This window comes from Podarcis filfolensis, assembly GCF_964270895.1.
Source record: "Podarcis filfolensis genome assembly, chromosome: 12".
Lineage (NCBI taxonomy): Eukaryota > Metazoa > Chordata > Lepidosauria > Squamata > Lacertidae > Podarcis > Podarcis filfolensis.
The window spans coordinates 12,896,498-12,921,149 of NC_139614.1; the positions used below are offsets into that span (position 1 = coordinate 12,896,498).

At 44.4% G+C, this 24,652-nt stretch overlaps 1 protein-coding gene and 1 long non-coding RNA gene across 6 annotated transcripts in view; both read left to right on the forward strand.

The window, feature by feature from the left end:
• CPNE4 (copine 4) overlaps nt 1-24,652 on the forward strand; it is a 246,331-nt gene that overhangs the window by 92,033 nt on the left and 129,646 nt on the right. For all 5 annotated transcript variants that reach the window (XM_083578069.1, XM_083578073.1, XM_083578070.1 and 2 more), the window contains one exon: nt 22,282-22,464. In XM_083578069.1, the coding sequence (XP_083434195.1) occupies nt 22,285-22,464 (180 nt within the window). In that variant the 5' untranslated portion in view covers nt 22,282-22,284. The remainder of the gene's footprint in view (nt 1-22,281; nt 22,465-24,652) is intronic.
• LOC310745633 overlaps nt 1-24,652 on the forward strand; it is a 233,552-nt gene that overhangs the window by 36,145 nt on the left and 172,755 nt on the right. Inside the window, exon 2 of the long non-coding RNA XR_014540255.1 lies at nt 14,514-14,667. This is a non-coding gene — a long non-coding RNA (uncharacterized lncRNA). The remainder of the gene's footprint in view (nt 1-14,513; nt 14,668-24,652) is intronic.

Sequence of the window (24,652 nt, forward strand, 5' to 3'; positions counted from 1 at the left end):
TCTCTGCGCAGAAGCCTACTGCGCAAGGAGGGCGTGGGTAACGGAGGGCCTCTCCCCTCCTCTCTTTGCCCAGGCAAGGTGTCCTAGCACCGCCTCGCCTCCTCCGAGCCCTGAAGCTCCTCTCCACTGGAGGCGTGGTTACTCTCCTCCGCTGAGGAGGAGCTGCTTCCCACGATCTTTGGGGGGCTCTCTGTAATCCATCCGGCTTTTCCCCTCTCGCCCCTGAGCCGATGGCAGTTCCCTGACATGTGGCAAATTAACTCCGGCAGGAGGCTTCGTGGTTCCCTGGCCGTGCCAGTCTACCCATGTGATTAGGCAGTGTTTCTGGCAATCATCCTCTGCTTTCCTGCGCCTGGAAAACAACTACTTTGGCTTGCCCCCCCCCAAAAAAAGCTCAACCACTTAGGGTTTCCCCCCCCCCCATGGGTAGATCACTGCAATTCTCTCCCCTGCCCCCCGGGAGTAGATTGCAGTCTCTTGGGAGTTGGACGTCCCTGATATAGCTTATTCCATTATAATTTATGGGAAATGTGTTTCTTGTAGCACCCCTTTTCATTTAGAAAACGCAGTGCACTCGTTACATGATATTACCTGTCAGAGCTGCCCGAGGTCCCAGCTCACAAAGGACCAACGCCGCTTCGTTGTTAAGTAAGGAAGTCTTTATTGGAGTTCAGTTTCACTTCCAGAGCCGCAGCGTGCAGCTCTACGTCTCAAACTTCAGACCGCTGCTGCTCCGTCTGAGTCTCCTCCCCCCAGACACCAGTTTAAGACTCTAGCCTTGCTCCACCTCTTCCTCTGCTCTTTCCGCCTCTGGTTCCGCCTGTCCGTCGGGGTCTCGCCCTTTCTAGACTCTTCTGACGCTGAATCCCCTGAGCCTTCCCCCTCCCTCCAGCGGGCTTTAGGAGCTGGTTCCCAATCCGGGTCTCCTGCTGTCCCTCGCACCTGTACATTTGAACTTGGCGCGCGCGCCCAGCCAGCAACTTTCCTCCTGACCGTTTCACTGCTGCTGTCACTGCTTCCCCCTTCGGGGAGGCTAGCTGCAACTGACCTCCCCTCCATTCCCCCACTCTCCGATGGAGGCGTGGTCAGCCCTGACTCATCTCCTCTCCCCGCTGGTGGAGACGCTGGTCCTGACACATGTGACTCCTCCCCCCCCACTACGCTCTGGTGGGGAAACTGGTCCTGATCCCCCGCTGCTGCTTTGGGGTTCCCCGCTGGCTCCTTGTTTCTGGTGCGTCCCCCCAGGGACCCCCCTTGCCCTGACCATCGGCGCCCCCTTCTGGGAATCTTCTGATTCGCTGGAGAAGCTCATGGAATCTCTCGGGTCACTGTCATACTCCCCTACGCTACCCTCGGATTCTTCCCCTTCGCTCTCCATTTCCTCTCTCCCCTGTGCTCTTGCTCCCGAGCCCCTGACATTACCCATTAACACTATCCAATCACAGATTCCATTCAGGGCCTAACTACACAGAATGTTAAATGCGTAGTATGTAGTGTTGTCAGCAGTTTGCATATTTGGGATAGGAAACGTAAGGCACGACGGCGCGTCTGTGTGTGTGTGGGTCGCGTTTTGTCACTTAAGCGCATGCGTGTGACATCATTTTGAGCGTCTGCGCATGCGCAAGTGGCGAAACCTGGAAGTAACGCACTCCATTACTTCCGGGTTGCTGTGGAGTGCAACTAGAACGCACTCAACCCGAAGCACATTCAACCCGAGGTATGACTGTATAGGGAAATGTGCATTTTCAAGTTGATACTTCAAAACCCGTTTGATGGGACCCAAGCCGTCAGACTTCCTCATTTGTCTTGCTCACTGCTATCACGACAATTCCCCAGGCTTGTTGAATTTTTAAAAACAAGGGTGCATCCGCTCCTCTCTCTGTGTGTGGGAAATTATGCTAATGCAATGCTAAAAGTAATATATAATCAACTTTGGTGTCCCATTTTCACTTCTTCATTGACTATACAAAAGTGGCAAAGAAAAAAAAACCGAGAAGGAAAGGAGGGCAGTGGGAATCTTCTACACAGTCAGGGATAAGGCACCCTGGGATATCATTTACGGATGAAAGTGTGTTTAGGAGACAAAAGTACCAGCTCACTGCACATCCCTTAGTAGATGAATCATGTAGGTAAACCCCCTGATACTTAATTGCTTGCTATATGATGAGCTGCCACTTGCTGTGTTGCTAATTAAAACTCTTTGTGCACACAAGCCTGAGCAGAGCAATGAGGATGCCTCTTTTCATATATCATTGCCTGAAACACACACACACACTTCTCTCCTGTTGCAATTCATCATAGTGGAAAGAGACCGCCTATTAAAGGATGGTATTTGCCGACTCTTTCAGTGCGTCAAGAGTTTTCTGCACAAACTTGTCCAGGAGGAAGTCAGAACAATTTCTGATGCCGGTGTTGCCAGTGATCAAAATCCTGCTTGAGGTTCTTGCATGATGTTGCATTTCTGTGAGAATAGTCCTTCATTCTATTTCTGTGAGAATAGTCCTTCATCCTGTCTCTGTTTCTCTGCATTGCTTATAGTGTTGGACACCACCTCATCTCGGAGCAGTGTGAGATTCAAGGCACTTACCCATGGGTTGGTTTCCTTGGAATGAGAGACAGCAGAGATGGCGGTGTCTTTATGAAATATGATTTATTCACACATATATACAGCCTGAACCTATGCTGGAGAGGCTCACAGCCTTAATACTCCAGGGTGGTCTTGGTCTTGGTTCTTTCATAGCTTCAGCCTTGGACTCAAGCTGGAATCAGGTGTGGTTCTGTCTCCCCTACCTGCCCAGCCTGCAGCCTGGCGCTTCTCACGTCAAGCTGGCATCCACAACTCCCAATTCTGGCCTTTGTCTTTCTCACTACCAGTGAGTTGAAGGAGGACCGCCCCCCCCAACTCATTTTCTTTCTGGCACAGAGCCACTTTCTTAGTTATCTCAAGGGCCCATACTCAGTGGCGGAGCAAGCCGATCGGGTGCCTGGGGCGGCATGTGTGCCCTGTGCCCAGGGGTGGTGTCAGATGGCTGTTGCAGTTGCTCGAGAGTAACCAGGCAGGACTCCAAACCTGTGTTTTACAGGTTTTATTTTGGTGCAAACTATTTACAGTGAAGAGCTCCAAAGCTCATGTCTGGCTCAATCGCTAGCAGAATCCGGGAGTGGTCTTTTTTTGGACCTCCCCCAACATAAGAATTTCGTTACCGCCAACCTTCTCCTTCCCTCTTTGCGCCTTAGGCTACTGCGCAGGATGGGTGATGGCAAAGGCGTGTTTCCCTCCTGTCCGGCTTGCCCAGGAGCGGTGTTAAGGCTCCCACCAGCATCTGGTCCTTGCGCCTCTTCCCCGCTAGAGGTGGGGCTTTCCTCTTCCCCGGAAGAGGAACTGCTTCGCAAGACTTTCGGAGGCTCCCTGTAACACAACTTATCAGAGAAATGGTTTTCAGAGAAATGTGGCCAAACTTTACAACCTCTAGAAATTCACATTCCAAACCAGAGAAACAGGGTGCTTGGATAAAGAAGTCTAGTACGATCACAAGTAGCTTGAGAATCCTTTACTACCTTTGGTTCTCAAACTACTTGAGTTCTCAAATGGATAACTAAAATAAAAAGCAGTACTGTTATTTCACAAAGGAGTTTAAAATAAAGTTCTTCTTTGGGTCAACTTGGATTTTCAGTGGTTTGGGTTAGGCAGCTCCAGGTCACCTTCTCCCCATAGCCCACCGACTGCATGTCTAATAACAGTTTACCACCAAATTTCAGTCTGAGGCATTTTGTTGGCTGCTTGATTCAGCTTAGGGTCTGTCCAAATCTATTTCATTTCCTCCCCATTCGCTACTGGGATTTTTTTAAAAAAAATCTGCTATACTGCCTTTCAACAAAAGTGGAGGGAATTTGCAGACCTAATGGTTTCTCCAGAGTGGACAAAGCCTGCCAAATACAAACAACTGGATTTCTGACTTCTATTCAGTATCAATGGTAACAACAACATAAAATCCCAGCAAAAAATATATTGCTGGAATAAAGAATGCTGGTTGGGAAGAAGCGGGTAACCACCCCAGGAGTAGATTTATGTGTAGGAGGATTGTGAACTTCATTTATTTCATTCACAAATTCCTGGACTTATATTTCTAAGTATACATCTTTTGTTCCTGGCTCTGGCTGGCAGGTCTCAGGGGGTCCTCGTAAAAAGCAAAATAAATCTGGAAAGTTTGAGGTCTGCTGACCCTGTAAATTACAAAACGTATAAAGCAAGTGATGGATAGGGGCACGGGGATGATCCTCATGTCACAAATGTCACTTTTTCCTAATGTTACCGGGCAGCTCAATCAGCAACCTTCAGTTCTGTTAGCACAATTCTCAACGGTGGAGCCAGTTGAGATCATTCAGGCGATAGCTGAACAGTATCACACGCAGCAGTGGGGAAAGGAAATTAACTTCATGCCATACCGCCACTGAACCACAACCTTTTCGATTGCTGTGCATAGGTGAGGGAGGGGAGGCTGTATGCCTGAGCCCCCTTCTAATTCCTGGATCCAGCATAGATTCAATTCCAGGCTAGCTTTCCAGTGAGGCCCTCTAAGTATGGGCAGGGGCGGAGGAAGGGGTGTGTGGTGGGGCGGACCAACCCAGATGTCACCACTGAGGGGGGTGGCAAAATGCCAGGTGGCACTCAACGTGGGGCCTGCAGCGCGCCCGAGCCATGCGTCTCTCCTGGGAGTGACGTGGTGGCTTGAGCGCCCGCAGGCTCCGCTCTGCCCCAAACAGTCTGCCCATTGCCTCCCCCACAGCTGTAGGGCGGCTGTAGGAAGTGATGTGCAATAAAACCAATACATAAAATAGATTAATCCCAGTTGAAACGTACACAGATGTATGACACCAGGAATGAAAGCATAAAAATCTGCATCTGCCAAAATGATCTCTGAAGTTTGTGGGCTTGTGTTGGGGAGCCAGCATGATGCAGAGGCTAGAGTGTTGGACTAGAACCTGGGAGACCAGGGTTCAAATCCCCACTCAGCACAAAGCGGACTGGGCTGACTTTGGGGAGTCACTGCCCCTCAGCCTACGCTACCTCACAGGATAAAATTGGGGTGGGGGAAGAGCCATATCTGCCACCTTGAGCTCCTTGGAGGGAAGGTGGGATAAGAATGTAATAATAAATTAATAAAAATATAAATAAGGCGTGTGATGGCTACTACCACTAGAAGAGTAAGAAACAGACTGTAACTCTGGGCATTCAAGAAATTAGGTACAATAAGGTGGTGAATGGGGAAACCGCTGCAATGATAACCAAGCAAATGGATGCTCATATTCAGGGGAAAATGCTTACAAGGTGAAACCCCTCTTCGTCTCTGGACTCTGAGATGAGTTGATTCACTTGTAGAAACCATTACAGCAAAATTTGATCCTGAAATATGCAGCGGAAATGCAATCAAGTTGATAAGGGATACACTCCATTTCTCCTCTTGCTGTATAATTACGTTTCCAAGATCATCCAGGGGCTCTTGTGTTGTCATAGTAACAATATCTGCAATAGAAAATATGTCTGATGGACATCTGTTGGCTATCTGTTGTTTCCTAATTCACATTATATTGGGCAACACCCCCCCCAGTAGCCCAACAGCTCTGCCCTCATAGGAGACAAGCAGTTGGCTAACTTCATATACTGTTGATTAGAGGGGCAGATTTGCTGCTGACAGCACTCAGGTGCAACCTTTATAATGAGAGAGAGAACCACTACAATGGAAGAGAGATTGGATTTGCTCTATGCTTTCCCTCTTCAGCAGAGATAACCCTGGTGCTGTTCATATTAGGGCTGACTAAGATTGACATGAGTTTTGAGCAGCTAAGTTCACAAGCTTCGACTGCTTTTCTAGTGCTGCACAATTTTTTTTTTTTAGGTAGTTAACACCTTGAAAAAAGGATATAATAGAGTTTGAAATGGCAACCAACACGAACAGGGGTCTGGAGAAGCTCCTGTTGGTGGTCATGTTACAAGATTTGGAGCCCTTTAAGGGACGTGGGTGGCGCTGTGGGTTAAACCACAGAGCCTAGGACTTGCCGATCAGAAGGTTGGCGGTTTGAATCCCCGCAACGGGGTGAGCTCCCATTGCTCGGTCCCTGCTCCTGCCAACCTAGCAGTTCGAAAGCACGTCAAAGTGCAAGTAGATAAATAGGTACTGCTCCGGCGGGAAGGTAAATGGTGTTTCCGTGCGCTGCTCTGGTTCGCCAGAAGCGGTTTAGTCATGCTGGCCACATGACCCGGAAGCTGTACACCGGCTCCCTCGGTCAATAGATGAGTGCCGCAACCCCAGAGTCGGTCACGACTGGACCTAATGGGCAGGGGTCTCTTTACCTTTACCTAAGGTCAAAAGAAAGAAGTTAGTTAGGAACGGGTGCGGGTGTAGAGACCATGTCAGAGGTGTATACAATTATGCATGTTGTGTGGAAAGTGGATAGAGAGACATTCCCCCCACCCCAAAGTACTAGAGTCATTGAGTAATGGGAAATTCAAAACAACCAAAAGGAAGGACACATTTGCACAGTGCATAAGCTATGGGGTTTGCTACCACAAAGTATAGTGATGGCCACCAAACCGAATGGCTTTTAAAAAGCTTTTCCTTCCAAATTGCCATCATTGACATAGGTGAACCTCATGCCACATACATTCACAGCCTTTAGGGGAACTGAGAACTGAGAACGATAAAAACAAACAGAAATGGTTGAAGTTCAAATAGGCAAATTGATTTTTTTATTGACGTCTGCTGCTCAGGGTTGGGAAAATAGATCTAACCGCAGATGGAATTTTACCTATGAATTTTGAGCGTGTCACCGCGTCAACCCTCCCGTTTGAGTTCTATCCTACAGTTATTTCCTCTCTCACTCTCAAGCAGTATTTTTTCCTGAATGAGAGCTGTATCATAAAGAATTAGTACAGCTGTCTCTCTGTGTGTGTCTCTCTGGTGACAGGAAATAATAATTTTAGTGCAGATCAATGGATTGTTGTTGTTGTGCTGTATTAACATTTGTCTAGTTGTCTAGTTAACATTTCAGCCAGTCTCTCAAGGACCTTGTTTGATATATCCAGAAATGAGGGTGGGGATGAAAAGTTTTTAATAACAGAATATTCTAGAATTGATGTAATGGGAAATGCCGAACAAACATACGTAAGATTTGCATCCTTCCTTTAGGAAGTGTCATGTGCATCACTGTTGTGGTTAGGACTGGCTATAATGTCTGCAACTGACAGGCTAAATTTATGAGTAACAATAGAACTGAGCTGTGTATAAAGGACAGATGGCTTTGAAGTTGAATTTTTCTTTCTTTGAGTGTGGGGTTGTGTTTGATGGCATATAATGTGTCTGGTGGAGTGAGAGAGAAATGCTTGTCAGGCTTGAGGTTGTTCAATTACTTTGAAGTTCAGCGACTGACAGCATACCTCCAAAAAAAAAAAGAGAGAGCAAGATTTTCTTTTCTCTTAATCCTGATGCTGCTGCTATTGTTGAGCTTTCGTGTAAAATTTTGACTGGGGTTATTCAGAAGCTGCTTCTGTGCAGGAAGAGCCAATAAAAAATTTTTAGGCTATTTTTGAACGAGGAGTGTGAGATTTATGGGGCAATGCCAAGGACTTATTTTCTTTGTAGGTTTGCAACCACATATTCTATTGCTGATTATGCAGGTAGTAAGTGCAAAGTGCCAGAACTCTGGTATTTGGTTATAAGCATCTTTGTGATTGTTGTCTTTATTGCAGGGTAGGGAACTTGTGTCCTGGCAGATGTGGTTGGACTACAACTCCCATCAGCCCTAATTAACATGGCCACTGGCCAGGAATGATGGGAGATGGAGTCCATCCATCCCTGCTCTAGCTAGCAGGCTGTGGGACTAGTAATTTATTGTGATGAAGAACAACTTAAAGTACTGTACCTGAACATCTGTGTTGACTGAAAGGAACCTGCAATGGCACAATTGAAAAAGCATCATTTCCAGAGGCATGCCATGTTCCCACGCTGTAAGCACAGTGCCCATGTGTATCCCTGGATTCCACCTGATCTTAGCCCTAAACCGCTTGCTGTCACCTGTCCATTTTCTCTCTGACAAATGCCCAAATCAAAGTACGTCCATCTAGATCAGGCGTCCTCAAACTCGGCCCTCCAGATGTTTTGAGACTACAGTTCCCATCATCCCTGACCGCTGGTCCTGCTAGCTAGGGATCATGGGAGTTGTAGGCCAAAAAGATCTGGAGGGGTGAGGTTGAGGAAGCCTGATCTAGATGAATCACGCCTGTTGAAACCCAAGGCCTTGAGATTTTATCAGACTCTTTAAGGTCCCAAATATGACGCATTGCATCTGCACAAACTATTGAATCACCTGTAAACCTAAGACTTGGTGGTTTTGGTAGGGCAAATGGACTGACTTGTTAATGGCTGCTGCTGTATGCCAGAGCTTCAGCTTCCATCCTACACAATCTAAATCAGCAACACATGTGCTGCTAAATGTGCAGAGATTGTAGCTTGCAATCAGCCCGAGTTTTGCAGCCAAGGTGGCAGAATGGGTGGAGAGGGTATGGAGTGGCTCATGGTGGTGATTGGTCAGATTGTCCTTTACTGGAATGCACTGCATTCAAAAAGCAAGTGGATTGGTTGGCTTCAAAATAACATTTATTTTTTATATTAAAAAAAATACTTTGACAGGGAAGGGAAATGAATGCACGAGTTAACGTATCTTCTCAGCTGGGGCTAATTTTGTGATGCCTAAGAGTTTTTGCTTCTTGAAACTTAATGGATCTTGGCAATGTGTTCAGCAGTTTGTGTTCGGCAAGGAGAAAAGAGTGTTTCATGGCTTAGGTTTACTGCGAAGGATGTATTCACAAATGGGCTATGCAACAAAACTTGGCGTGCTCCTATTCACTAATCCAGTCAGCCGTGCCCCTCTTCAGAACACTCCATTCCATCTCTCCTTCTATCATGTTTTCTTCCCTCCCTGTTTCCAGTCAAGTCAGAATTATGTAGCCACTGAGTGTGCTTTTATTCACTAAGCTGTTTGGGATGTATTTCCCCATTGGTTTCCCCCCTCCTTTTTTTGTAATCCTCCAGATTTTGAGTTTACCTTGAGCTTACCTCTGCGGCATCTCTCTTGTGCATGGCTACAAGAAAAACAGGCCCTCACCGCTGAACACTGGAAATAGAAGGATGTGTGCATCTATATAGTTTAAGATAATTAGTATCCCACCAATTGGGGAAATATTGGGATTTGATACCCAATACTCTGTGGGTTCAGCCTGGATGGCCAATAAGACTCCAGTTGTCAAACAAGACATTTATTTAGGCATTTCAAGGCCAGTGCGACACAGCCTCAACCAGCAAGTAATTAAGGGGTGGCACCCTAAATATGAAAAAAATAAATAACCTGCGTTTATACATTTGCAAGCAAAAGGGAAGCAAAAGGGCAGCTATGTCCATGTATGGCAGTGCGTCTTTCTACTAGCTTCTACTGGTTTAATCACAAAACATAGTGACTTTTTATATTTTCTTCCATGCTTTGTCCTAAACAGTTATAGCAACAGCTCCTGCAAACATGTCTATTTGTTCTTCTCACGTGGTTCTCTTGCAAACCCAGCCTTCACGTTCCAACCTTCACATTGCCCACACACATTTCAACTTTTAATGTTATTATTCCTATATTTCCCCTCCAATATGCATTTCCACCAATAAGAATATAACTCTCAAGACCCATGCTCAGATAGTTTTCATGTTATACAGTGGTACCTCAGGTTACAGACGCTTCAGGTTACAGGTTCCCCTAACCCAGAAATAGTACCTCGGGTTAAGAACTTTGCTTCAGGATGAGAACAGAAATCGCGTAGCGGTGGCAGCAGGAGGCCCCATTAGCTAAAGTGGTACCTCAGATTAAAAACAGTTTCAGGTTAAGAACAGACCTCCAGAACGAATTAAGTTCTTAACCCAACGTACCACTGTATATGTTCTACAGTGTACCATAGTCCTTGTGTGCCTTACTACCTCTCTGAAGGTTGTGAGGTTTACTTGAATTCATATTAGGATGGTTGCTGTCAACCCAAAAAATCTAAATTGGGTCCCATGTCATTTTCCTGGTGAAGATAAAGGCAGTTTGATATCATAAGGAAAACTTTTTCAGTAGGTATTGAGGGGAAAATACCAATCAATCTCAAAAGACAAGAAATAAAAGAGTGTGGTGTTTTTAAAATCCACAATAATCAACTCTTTCATTATGCTACCACCATTGCTAGATAATTTAATATATATATTTTTAACTAGTGTGTGTGTGTTGCTGATGTACAGCTTCCAAATCTATGAAAGGTTTAGCATGGATGGATAACTCTGTGTAAACATTCATGTTCTGTTCTTTGACCAAGAACTATTGTGTTACTGTCAGTTTCACCAATTTGTTGAGCTCTGCCTGAGCAATCATTTGTGTGGCTGTCAGAGGCAAGCCTTCTGCCAGTAACATGCCATGCTCTTTTGTTGAATTATATTGTGTTTTTCAATATTCTGCAACGCTTTGTGTCAAGAAATACAAAATGAGAGCACAAGAAATATGAGTACCAAATGTTACTGTGTTAGCAGGTAGAGTTGCTCTGTGGATTATTTTCGAGACTTCAACACTGAGGGTGTGGGGGGGGGAGAGAAAATAAGCAACTAAACTGCACATATATGTGCCATGTTATATTCCAATTAATAACCAAGTGATTAGCTATCTTCAAATGGAATTAAAAACCTAGGTAAATATATATGTTTCATAGCAGCCTCCTCATATTAAAAGAGATACAATTTTTAGGGCCACCACTGAAAAGACTTTGCATCCTAGTAATCTGTGCCAGATCACCATTAGCCTCCTGTGGTTAAGGGAATACTGTATTCAGGAGAACCCAGGCACAGACCTTAATTGGCATGGTCCATAATTGGACACTTTTGCTTCAGAAGAGGTACTGTGGGATGTAAAGAATACTGAGAACCAGGAGTCTTTCTCCCTAAACCATCTTAGGAAATAATCACTGAAGCAATCTTTTTGTAGAGCAGAGCTTTCCAAACTTTTCATGTCGGTGACACACTTTTTAGACATGCATCATTTCACAACACAGTAATTCAGTTTTCATAGCAAACTGGAGGTTAAACTAACCCTTTTCCAGCCCCGGCAGCAGCGTGGGGAGTGTTCACCCGACACACTGCAGCTGACACACTTAGCGTGACACACAGTTTGGAAAGCTCTGTTGTAGAGCCTTCCATGAATGATGAGGATGAATCCCAAAGAGCCATGCTTCTTTGATCCCTTGTCCCTAAAAATATTTTCTTGCCAAAATAGATTCTTCTTACTCTTCCCAGAAACTCATTTCTGAGCATTCCTGCTTCACAACAAGACTAACTCAGGGGTAGCAGGAGAGCCATGCCTTAATGCATGCCAGCGAAACAGATCACTACTCCTTTAACTGAGGACTGATCTTCTCAAGGCTACTCAGACTCAGAACACACTTCCCCAAAGAGGGTGAAGCCTAGAACATGTGTCTCTGTATGACTATTTCAACCTTCGGTAGACTTTATACCAGTGGTGGATCTGCTCTTTAGCTCAGGGATGGAGATGTTCATGGACTGCAGATGCCAACAGTCCCAGCCCCAATGTCCAGTGGTTAGATGTTATGGGAGCTGTAGTCCAGCAATATAATGAGGGCCATGGCTCCCCATCGCTGCTGTAGTTGTCACCATGTTAATTAGCTTTGGTATTGTCAATAGCTGCCACAGTGTGTTGTTCATACTAGTGTCCCACTGCATGCTTCTCACTGGCTGCCAAGTTCTGCAACCCATCCAAAGCCAGGGCTGCAGATACTCCACAGTTTTGCACTATGATGCCATGCAATGATTACCCTGTGGAGTTTAGTCACAAACAGATTAATATGTGTCACTGTTATTTGTACAAGGTTATGTACACTGTGGAAAGCCACTGGGCTGTATTCATCTAAGTCGCTGTGCAAGTGGAATGAATTCTGCTTTCACAATGGGAGTTTCCCCTCCTTTGTTGGCGTTTGGAGTTAAAATTCTCAGCAGAAGTGGAAGTTTACTGTATCATTGTTGAAGGAGCATGTTGTTGTTTAGTCATGTCCGACTCTTCGTGACCCCATGGACCAGAGCACGCCAGGCACTCCTGTCTTCCACTGCCTCCCACAGTTTGGTCAAACTCATGCTGGTAGCTTCGAGAACACTATCCAACCATCTTGTCCTCTGTTGTCCCCTTCTCCTTGTGCCCTCCATCTTTCCCAACATCAGGTTCTTTTCCAGGGAGTCTTCTCTTCTCATGAGGTGGCCAAAGTATTGGAGCCTCAGCTTCATGATCTGTCCTTCCAGTGAGCACTCAGGGTTGCTTTCCTTAAGAATGGATAGGTTTGTTCTTCTTGCAGTCCATGGGACTCTCAAGAGTCTCCTCCAGCACCATAATTCTATACTGCCAGCTGAATTCAGCCCACCAAGGGTTCAGATTCACCCTGTAAGGTTGTTCTCCCCAAACATGAGGCCATATGTCTCCTCCAGCACCATAATTCAAAAGCATCAATTCTTCGGCGATCAGCCTTCTTTATGGTCCAGCTTTCACTTCCATACTTCACCCTAAATATCATCACACTGAGACTCTGTGTTTAGGTAAATAAGAAAGCTACATTTATTACAGGAAATACATGCATGATTGGAAATATCCTAGTTTTATCTAACTAAGGTGGAGATCCTTTGAGTTCTGCTTGCTCTTCTCCCATGGTGAGGATGAAGAAGAAAGAAGTAGGAAATGAGGTTAGCAACCCCAAGTCTAGCATCTGAGGGAGGATCAGCACAGGTTTGGCCAGAAAGGACAATATGGGAAGGTTCTTCTCTCCGTTCCCTCTTTCCCATGTTGACAAATCAGCCTTCCAACATCATTCTCCTCCTTTATCTGCCCCTTCTTCAATCTTCTCCTGGGTTGGTGCAATTAATTCATGCAGAGGTGAGGAACAGGAAGTTCCATTGCATGAGTAGACATCATTCTGTTTGTGCAATGACTTAATTGGATCCACCAATTGCTTAATAAATGGATTAATATCTGGCTGAGCAGTGAGGAGCATCTTTTCATGCACGAATGCTTCAACAGGATCTGGGCAGTATTATCCAAATTGTCTAATTTGTAGGATACAACAGATTAGCAAGTGAGTTGCCACTTGGCAAATGCATATCAGTATTGACCCACAGATTAAGCAGTCACCATTATATTGATTACCACAGTCTCAAATCAAGCCAGATCTTTTGCTGGTTATGCAGGAAATTTGCAACATCCGAATTGATTTTATATTTTGTGGTGGTACAAAAACTCAGCTGAAATAGGCACTGTAGTTTCAGCTCCGCTTCAAAATACAGTGACCCATTGCCTTTACTTACTTGAGAGTTGAGCTGGATTAACAAGCCTAGTTCTGTTGGCATCAGATGTCTTAATTTCTTTCCATTGTGGCGCTGTCTTATCACTTTCTATTTCAAACAGCTGGCTAGATGCTAATGAGTCCTTTAACATTGTTAGCGATATGTATATTTCCATATGCACGGTTTGCACTTTGTTCTAAGACCTTCTACCCTGCTGTCCAACTGCATTAGCTGCCGTAAGAGATCTTCTTAGCATTCGCAATTATGCAATTGCCAATTCTTCTCATCTTGTCGTCTTTCTGAATTTATTGATGTTGCTCATTTTGCGAAGAGCTCTTTCCCTCTTTCCATAGATGTCATTTTAAATAATCATCCCTGATTGTTGCCTGAGTTGCACAAATACCAGCACACGAGCAGGATAAATTAATTTTTCATGGCACTGGCCTTTTCTTTGGAAGGAGGTAGCTCACCTCTTGCCTTTTCCATAGTAAGTGTTAATATATATTCCATTTAGTGCTGACAGTTTATACTTTGTCCTCATTAATGGAGATAATTTTAATAGGCTGCAGCATTACCACCATGGAGATTGATCAGAGCTGGTCCATAAAGAATACATTTTCAGCTCTCCTTACATGGTTGTCTTGAATAGTAGATGATAGAAGATCCTCTGCCATTTAATGGATGTCAGCTGGTAACTGTGATGTTAAATGGTTATAAAATGCTGTGTGTGCGTGTGCGAGAGAGAGTGAGAAAGAGAAAGCGAGAGAGAGAAAGAATGAATGAAGTATTTAAGTGCTGTTTTAGAAAGCACTTGAATAGAAGCTGGAATGATACTAAGACTACAGTGCTATCTAGCTCTGTATTGTTTTCTCTGTCAGTGATTCTTCACAGTCTCAGGAAGGGCTCTTTCCCGCTCCTATCTTGGACCTTCTGCATGCAAAGCAGATGTTCTACTACTGAACTACAGCTCTTCCCCTTCAGGAAAAAAAATCAGCTATGAACATTTACCTAGGAGTAAGTTCCATTGTAACTAGTGGGACGTACTTCTCAGCCAACACACATAGAATTAGACTGTAAATCAGGAGGTCGAGATAATTTCAAAAAATAATACAGTGGTACCTTGGGTCACATATGCTTCAGGTTACAGACTCCGCTAACCCAGAAATAGTGCTTCAGGTTAAGAACTTTGCTTCAGGATGAGAACAGAAATCGTGCTCCAGTGGCGTGGCGGCAGCGGGAGGCCCCATTAGCTAAAGTGGTGCTTCAGGTTAAGAACAGTTTCAGGTTAAGAACGGACCTCCGGAACGAATTAAGTTCTTAACCCGAGGTACCACTGTAATGAGGAACTGAACACAAACAGAACCAAGGGGTTCAACTAAACTGAGGACAGAATTTCATGTTACACCAAGAACCACAGGCCTCACTCTTCCTCCCTATGGATGCAGAATAAAGGAAATTAAGGAGTGTATATTTTGAGGGACATATGTGAGAATGAGTGCTTTGTGCTTCTCTCACCTTCCACTTTATCCCTGTGAGCGATTTACCTCAGAATTCTGTTCCAAGCTTATTTCTAGTCTCCAATCCCAGCAGGAAGGAAAAGGGGTAGCTGGAGGGAGCAGTTGTGGGGAGAATGTTGAAGCAGCCAAAGCATTCAGAACACTCCTCAATATTGCCCTGTGCTCCCTGCCACATTTTCCAAATTCCACAAACACATCCATTGTGAGCTGTTGGTGGACTAACAAGTAAATTTACTGGAGCTGGCCATGGTGCTGAACTGCTACTCACAGTTACTATACCACTGCAGACATTACCAGGACAGAATGTAACAAATGCCTGTGTTGAATGTCTATTATGCATACCTCTCTGAAATGAAGAGAACTTGCAAAAGTAAAAAGCATGCTAAAGGAATCGGAAAACTGCTTTATCACACAGGCAGCTCAAATCATGTCAGTTTGGTTAGTGAGTCTGCTCAAATGTGGATTTATAGCCAAGTTTTGTTGGTATTACCGTACATTGTTTTGCTGTATTCTACTGTGCTGTTGTGTCTTTATTGGAGTAATGGCAAGTGATAGAGAAGAATCTGATGGAAGAGGATTTTTCTCTTAAGGTGGACGGGGGGGGGGGGACACCTGACTTGCTAAGCAGTACACAGGGTTGTGTTCAAATCTCATTCCTTCTTAGTTGAAGGCTCACTTCATTGTTACAGAATCTCTCAGACAGAATAAGTGAACTTTAAATATACAGAAAAGTATCAACATGGTCTCTGACGATATGGTCTCTGAATAAATTGCTTAACCTCTGTGATTTGCCATCTGTAAAATGAGTTGACAGGAAAGTCATGCAAACTGACACTGGAAAACTGTTTGGGGATCATAAGGAAGACATTGCTTTCAAGCCATTGTTGTGTTATAATTACGTTGGGAAGGAGCACTGAGAGCACTGAGATGAACTTTTGCTTCAGTGGGTTTCTGTCATTACTATGCATGAAAATGTGGCGGCCTTTCTTTCTGGCTGATGATTTGAAGTCATTGCAGCATACGTTTATCCAAAACATGTCGCAGTCTCAAAGTAACTCTCAAACAGGACACAGAATGAATATGTAGTCCGGCCGGAATGAAGGTATTCATTGCATCAAACTCACAATACTTCCCTTTCCCCACAAATATTCTTCCATCCTTCCTCTTAACAAAACTATCCATTCTAGAAGCCCTCCTGGTAATCCTAATTTCTAATGAGATTAGGCATGGAGTGGAGCAAGGGTCCACTTTCTCTGCAGTAACCCTTGCCTTTGGATTGACCTCCCCTCAAAGGTGCATCTTCCCGCAGCATAGGTGTCATTTCATAGGCAGGTAAAGACTTTTGGAACCGGTGAGGTACATTGGACATCTGAATATCTGTCGATACTGCTGGTTTTATTTGCAAACCAAATGTCATATCTTGTTTTATGTTTCAGTTTTATTGTTTAGTCTTTGGTTTAGACTGTGTATACTTGTGCCTTGAGACCTTTGGTTGAAGAGTGGATTATAAATACATTTAATAAGTGAGTAAGTCACTGGAAAACGTCATACACTTAGGACACTTCAGGGCATGGTAGACATGTAGGCAATAGGTGCTCTGAATTGGACCATTGGGCATCTTCAGGAATCATACCAAATACTGCTTGTCCAGCTGGACTTATAAAATAAGACATGGTACAGTGACCAAGGTGGTTGAAAGGGCTATGTCAGTGCTAAACCATTACCCTAAGGCATGTAGCTGAATTTCCAAGCAGCAGTTCTAGGGCACAATAAATCTATAATGTCACTGCTCTGGTTTTCATACTCAAAAGTGAATCATGTTATTTGAAAGCATGTGCAACAGCAACACTTATAGCAGCTACCATTAAAATAAGGGCTACTATGGTGCTCTCTGAGTCTTAATTTGTACAGTCTTTCATTTGGCAATTGTAGCTGTTCAGTTGTACTTTAAGTTTGATGTACTCTGTGCAAAAATTGCAGTGGCTGATACAAATAATAATAATAATAATAATTTTTATTTATACCCTGCCCTCCCCAGCCAAGGCCAGGCTCAGGGCGGCTAGCAAGCAATAATAAAAACAAGTTGAATGAATACAACTTAAAAACAAGATTAAAATACAACATTAAAATATTGAAACAATAAAATATTAAAATGCAGCCTCATCATAGGAGGAGAAAGGAAAAAGGTAAAAGAAAGAGGGGGAGGGAATCAAATTGGCTCCAAGCCAAAGGCCAGGTGGAACAACTCTGTCTTACAGGCCCTGCGGAAAGAAATCAGATCCTGCAGGGCCCTGGTCTCATGAGACAGAGCATTCCACCAGGCCGGAGCCAGTGTTGAAAAGGCCCTGGCTCTGGTTGAGGCTAATCTAAGTTCCTTAGAGCCTGGGACCACTAGGGTGTTGCTATTTATGGACCTTGAGGCTCTCCGTGGGGCATACCAGGAGAGATATAAAATAAATTTCAATCTGTCATGTGTCCCCATCAAGTGTGTCTAGGAGGGAGAAGTATGAGGCAGGCAGGCAGATTCTAATTCGTCGAATTTCATGTGCCCCCCCCCCCGGCCAAAGGAACTAGTTTGTATTTTGTACTTTGGCATCTATACTCAGATACAAACAATCCCTAGCCTTGTTGATTACATATTTCCTCCTTTCCCAGTAAGGATTTTTTTTCTCTTTTACGTAAGGTTTTTCTTTTATATATATATAAAAATCCTTTTTTTGAATCACCTTCTATTTGTGTATGGGTCTCTTTTCCAGCTATCTCTTCTGCCATGAGGTGTGTCACTGGTTAATGAGAAATGACTCTGCAAGGGAGTCCCTAGGTGACATGATGTACCTTTTTCCCTGATGAAAGAAAGGGAAAATGAAATCAACGTGGCAGTGAATGAAAAATGCATTACGGTGTGACCTAGAGAGGACACTTCCTCCTCAAACCCATCATGTTTCTGTACTATCTCCCTCTCAGAAATACTAGCTTCTCACCAGGGAAGGACTGAAGGAAGGGGCGAATAAAATACTAATGTGCTGGTGAAACATTGGAGGAGGAAATACTAAAGCAAGCTATAATAACAACTATTCGTACATAATTCTCCATTTAAGATGCAGCAGAATATTCCGCTTATCTGCCTTTTATGCAGTCTGGTTTGGGTGTGATCAAAGGTGCTATAAAATACAGTGGTACCTTGGGTTACAGTTGCTTCAGGTTACAGACTCTGCTAACCCAGAAATAGTACCTCGGGTTAAGAACTTTGCTTCAGGATGAGAACAGAAATCGCGCGGCGGCAGTGGGAGGCCCCATTAGCTAAAGTGGCACCTCAGGTTAAGAACAGTTTCCGGTTAAGAACGGACCTCCAGAACGAATTAAGTTCTTAACCCAAGGTACCACTGTACTTTTCTTATCCTCCCAACTTCCATGCATTCAAACTTTACTGGAATATTGCAAATTAGTGATTACACTTAAGGGCCAGTAGCAAAGGGCTATTTGGTCCTCCTGCTACTTCCTAACTCCGTTTCAGTAATGTAGGAATAGAGTGACTGGGTCATGGGAATAATAGAGGAAGGACCTGTTTCCTGCTTGGCAGGGGGTTGGACTCGATGGCCCTTGTGGTCTCTTCCAACTCTATGATTCTATGATTCTATGACCACAAGCCCCACTCTGTCCTTGGATGCTGCATATAGAAGGAGTAGGTTAAGTGTACAGTGGTGCCTCGCAAGACGAAATTAATTCGTTCCGCGAGTCTTTTCGTCTTGCGATGTTTTTCGTCTTGCGAAGCACGGTCTGTCGCAACTGCGCCTCTTCAAGCAGCTTTAGGAAAAAAGCAAACAAAATCGCAAGACGTTTTCATCTTGCGAAGCAAGCCCATAGGGAAAATCGTCTTGCGAAGCGACACAAAAACCAAAAAACCCTTTCGTCTTGCGCGTTTTTCGTTTTGCGAGGCATTCGTCTTGCGGGGCACCACTGTATAGTATTATATCAAGGAGGAGAAAATAAATTTATTAGATCCGAGCGGAATGAGGCAATCAGGTTCTGTTCCTTGGAGAGATTTCCCTCCACCTCTCCTGATACTGAAGTCATCCAGGTTGGTTTGTTTTTAGGTGTAATCATTACCAGCCCTATTGCAGTACATTTCAAGAGTCTTGTGAGATTGGAATGATGCAAATGTTAACACCCCATCTAATCTGTTTGGAAAGGTGGAACAAGTGCAATGTTTTAAATAACCTAGAATGTAGCAGAATGGGGTGATGATACTCTCCTCACCCCCCCCCCCGGTTGCTCGCTTGAGATGGAAAGGACACAAAACTTTCCAATAATTTTGTAACTCTGAAGCTGTGGACATCTATCCCCTAGCAAGTTTCAAAATTCAACACTCCCTGATGCCACTGCCTTGACATACTGGTACTTTAGCAAGACAATCCCCACCAGTTAATGGCCAACCCATAAACCAGGGTTGTTGAAGCTTTTCCCAGCCAAGGGCAACATTCTCTCTTGGGTAACTTTCTGGGGGCCGCATGGCAGTGGAGGGTGTGGGAATAGTGGATATGGAGAGAAACTCTCCATCCTCCATCCAGGCAAGCAAACTTCAAAGCCCTCTCTCAAAGGTAGATCTTAACCCTTGTCTCACACAGAAGCTCCCAGCTCCCAGCTCCCAGCTCCCAGCTCCCAGCTCCCAGCTCGGAGCTTCTCTTTCTTCTCCCACCCTGGGAGGTCTTCCCTTCTATGCCTCTCACACAGGGTCCTTCAACAACCATCCATCACCTTCATGTGAGTACCCTCATTAACCCACAGTAGAGGACATTGACGAACAAAGCAAAGCAATAAACAAAAGCAAAGTAGATAAGAGAACAAAAAGGGGGGAAAAGGAAGACAAAGCTCATTTTAAAAATTAGAAGAAAAAATCTGATTCTAGTATTTGTGAAATACAAGGGCACATTCCAGCCAAGTGAAATCACTAGAGAAGAGTGCAGAGCCAAGTCAGTGTGGGGTGTGACCTGGCAGCTATGGCTGAGTTTCTGCACCCCTGCCATAAATTCATAATAATGCCAAGGATGCTTATTTAAAATCCAATGCAATAGCAACCTGTGAATGTGCAGCTACATACATTCTGGTGAGAGATTTTTTTAAAAGTGGGGATTCAACAGCCAAAGAATAACAGCCCAACTATCCCCCGGGAAGAGGCACGTTGCAATAAGGCTGGCACCAATGCACAGAGGATGCATTGCTGCCACGAGAGCAAACAGCTCCCCAGATTTGGCTGGGAGATGATCAGTCTTTGCTGGAGAACAAGTTTTGTTCAGCACACTTTCACATGCATGGTTCTAGCAATCATTACAACCACCATGGATATCCCTGGAGAATCGCTGGCTACTTGTGATGGCTACCTGTCCAGGGTCAGAGACAGCATGCCTCTGAATACCAGTTGCTGTGCAGCACACAAGTGTTGCACTTATCGCTTGGCTCCTGGCCTCGCCATGTACATCTGGTTGGCCACTGTGGGAAAGAGAATGCTGGACTAGGTAGGAACCCAGAAAGGATCCTCTTATGCCCTTAAGTTATTATGAATGGTGACGTAAGGGAAAATGCCAGTAGTTTATCTAAGGCCACCTACTGCGCTCATGGCCGAGCTGATATTTGAATGGAAGATTTGTGTTCCAGCTCATCCTTCTTAACACTGTGCTTTCTGCCGCTGCTATCTCTATACCAACTGAATATACCAATATCATTTCAAAAGATCATTGTCCTTCTGCATTCTGTAAGTCACCAGTTTTATTGCATGTGTGACGGATATGAAGCATGAAATTCACTGTCAGTATTGCAAGTGGGACTGCAACAAACTGTTGTTGAATAGAGTGCTGCTGTTCAAAATTCCAGCTACTCCACTCCACCGCAATACCTCTCCCACTCCAATATTCCTGTCTCCTCACCCCGGCAACAGACATGAGCAATTAGTACTCAAACCTCGCTATACACACCACAGATTTAGATATCCAAACAGCTGGACCTGTGTGTGCTCTAAACAAATAAGCAGCCTTAAAATTCCCCATAGGAATCAATGGATATCATCAACTTGTTATGCAAACGTTCACCTAACAAATGATTTCCTGAAAACACATTGTGTTCAGGTAGTGAGATCTGTGTGTACTTCAACGGCAGCAAGAATACTTATAGCAAAGCACTGGAAGACTCAAGATTTACCCACTCTGGAAGAATGGCAGATGAAGTTGATTGACTGTATGGGACTGGCAGAAATGACCGGCAGAATCCGCGACCAGGGAGAAAAGTCAGCAGAAGAAGATTGGAAGAAATTTAAGGAATATCTACAGAAATATTATAAAATTAATGAACTTTGAAAAGATGTTGGTTTGAACTTTGGTGGTCTCCAGCTGTTATGATAAAGATAATGGGGATTATAATGGTTTTTGTTACTAAATTTAAAAAAAAAAGTTGAGTGGAAAATAAGGTGATATTTTAAAAGGAATGTTAAGAGATTAGGATTTGCTGAATTAACAAATTGAACTAGAGAACAAGAAGGGGAGGTATGAGGAAGTCAAAGAAACATGGGACTGAAAAACTGTTATTGAAACTGAATTGTTTTTAATATTTTTCTTTTTCTTTTTGTCTTTATATAAAATTGGAAAATTTAATAAATATTCATTAAAAAAAAAGAGATCTGTGTGTACTTCAGAGTAGTAGGAGTAGAAATAATAATTTCATTCTGGGCCGTCTTAAGCATATCCGGTGCCGTGGTGCAAAGATCCCTCCAGCGCCCCCCTGGCAACTCCAAAACAAGGGAGGGGACGGTGGAAAATGTCCTCTGCCTCCCCCACCGCCCCAATCCCTGGCGTGGCGGCGGCGATCAAACAGGAAAACGTGCTGGTGGACATGCTCTCCGGTGTTGGGGCACCCGGGAAGGCTGCGCACCGCCTTTTGCCAGGAAGCAGGAGGAGGACAATGACCGGGAGCAGGGCCATCTTTAGCAGATGGAGAGGCTTGGGAGGGAAGCTGCATGCCTGCCAGTCATATAGTTGGCGGGGCACAGCTGTTGGGCATGCAGGGAAAGGGGAGGTTGCCAGCAAAGCTGCGCAGCTCCCCCACTCACTAGGGCGCCCCTGAGAGACCAGCGCCCTGGCGCAACGAACCACTAACACCAATGGGAAAGACGGCTCTGATTTCATTGATTTATCATGTTCAGGCCCTGAGTGCCATTTGGTTTTGTAACCAAAGACTACACCGAGCAAACATGCTTGGTTCATTGGTTAGAAATTGTCCCTTATTTGAAAACTGAAGATTCTCCCTCCGGATACAAGAATACAGTGTTCCTGTTTAAAAGTGGTTTTACCATTGAACCTTTCCCTCTTTTCCCACAGAGAATGCAGAAAATGAGCAACATCTATGAATCAGCGGCCAATACTCTGGGGATCTTTAGCAGCCCATGTCTGACGAAGGTGGAACTGAGAGTCGCATGCAAAAGCATATCAGACAGAGATGCCCTCTCCAAGCCAGATCCTTGTGTCATCCTGAAAATGCAGTCGCATGGGCAGTGGTTTGAGGTAGGTGTCCAATTAAATGTATATTGGAGGCTTTATGTGTGTGCAGTTGACTTGATATCCTGCTGTACTACCCATTGCTGCTGAAAACTATTAATCAGTCCTCTAGGCTGCAATCCAGCAAGGCCCTTTGGGGAGTCTGGAGATACTAAGAGCTTACAGCCACCAAGATGCTCTGCTTAGATTTTTGGGCTAGCATCAGCCCCTTTCTCACCTTACTTTTGAATCCATCAGGGTTATAATATGACAAAAGGAATCTGCTGCTTGGTGGAAAAATAGGTTTTATGTTTTTTAAAAATCCCCACTTCTAACTTATATACATCTTGGTAGAGGAAAAATAAAGATTTCTGCAAACTGTCTCACTAAAGCATTTCTGTAACTCATTGATTTCAAATGAGACTTAAGCTGAAATCAGGGAGGACTTAAGTGCTTTCTTTTGCTTCAATTGTTCCTCCTATAGACCAACTTATTTGGATTATGTAAGGAATGATGGTGAGAGGAAGAATCAAGAGTGCAATTCCTTTTGGAGATTTTATATCCCATGCACACTTATTTGATAGCCCATTGTGCTCAGTGGGATTTATTTCCAAGTAGAAATGAATAGGGTTGCAATGCAAGAAGCTGTATTATTTCCCCAATGTTCCCAATGATAAAAATACTGTATGCATGACTAAGAATGGAGAAGAATTTCATTTGGTCTGCACGTTTAATTCACACCTCCTAGACTAATACACAGATCAGAACATACTTATCCTTCAGATCTTGCGCTTCTCCAGATTTCGCAATACAATTCTTTGCTCAAAAATATTCACCCAAATGTGTTAAAATGTATATTTTAGGATGCATATTTAGAAATGTGCACAATCCAAAAATTCCAATCCAGTAACAGGAGCTGCATGAGGAGTCCTGGGTGCTGGATTTGTAGATACGCAAAGCAGGGGAAACTTCCATTTGCATTCATAGCATGGGTCCCTATTTGGTAAGAACGTCTGTAAATGGGAGCCTTCCCCGCTCTTTTGTTGCATCAAATTTCCCAGAAGGAGGTCATTTAACACCTTAAAAAGTTAATATTGCTTGTATTCTTAGTTCCCGAGACTGACTTCAAAAGGGAACCATTTCCTGCTTAACTCACAGGGCATTGAGATCTTGACCCAAGTGTTATGAAGCTAGGATCATATAATCCAATTGAAGTCACTTGGAAGTTTGATATTCTATTACATTCAATGGGAATGTGCAAAAACTCCCCTTCTGAAAAAGCAAAGTATATTTAACATCTCTACTGTCCTTGGGACAGCTAAAGACCTGCCAGCCTTGACCTTGGCTTAGGGTGGGCTGGCTCATCTCCAGAGATCAAAGCTTTCGCTGTGCCCACTCTCCAGCTCTGGAAATCTAGCTCTGTCATTTCAACGCCACCCTGCCCCAACAAAGCTTGCCTTCACCACTTCTTGCAGACATTTAGCTTCTGCTCTGCACTGCCTCCTCCCTGCTAGACTCCCAGTACGTTTCCGAGCTCAATTAAAAGTGTTGGTGCTGATCTTTAAAGCACTAAACGGCCTCAGCCCAGTATACCTGAAGGAGTGTCTCCACCCCCGTCGTTCTGCCCAGACACTGAGGTCCAGCTCTGAGGGCCTTCTGCAGTTCCCTCATGGCTAGGGTTACAAGGAACCAGGCAGAGGGTTTCTTGGTAGTGGCGCCTGCCCTGTGGAACGCCCTCCCATCAGATGTCAAGGAAAGAAACAACTACAGTGGTACATCTGGTTGCGAACAGGATCCGTTCCGGAGGCCCGTTCGCAACATGAGCAGAACACAACCCACAGCGGCGCGTCTGTGCACGCGCAGGTTGCGATTCACTGCTTCTGCGCATGCACATGACGTCATTTTGCACGTCTGCGCATGCGCGAGCGGCGAAACCCGGAAGTAACCCTTTCTGGTATTTCTGGGTTGCCGCGGGACGCAACCTGAAAAAACGTATCATGATGCAAACGTAGCATGAGGTATGACTGTATCTGACTTTTAGAAGACACCTGAATGCAGCCCTGTTTAGGGAAGTTTTTAATGTTTGATGTTTTATCGTGTTTTTAATATTCTGTTGGGAGCAGTCCAGAGTGGCTGGGGAAACCCAGCCAGATGGATGGGGTATAAATAATAAATTATTATTATTATTATTATTTGACATACGCACGTGGATTAT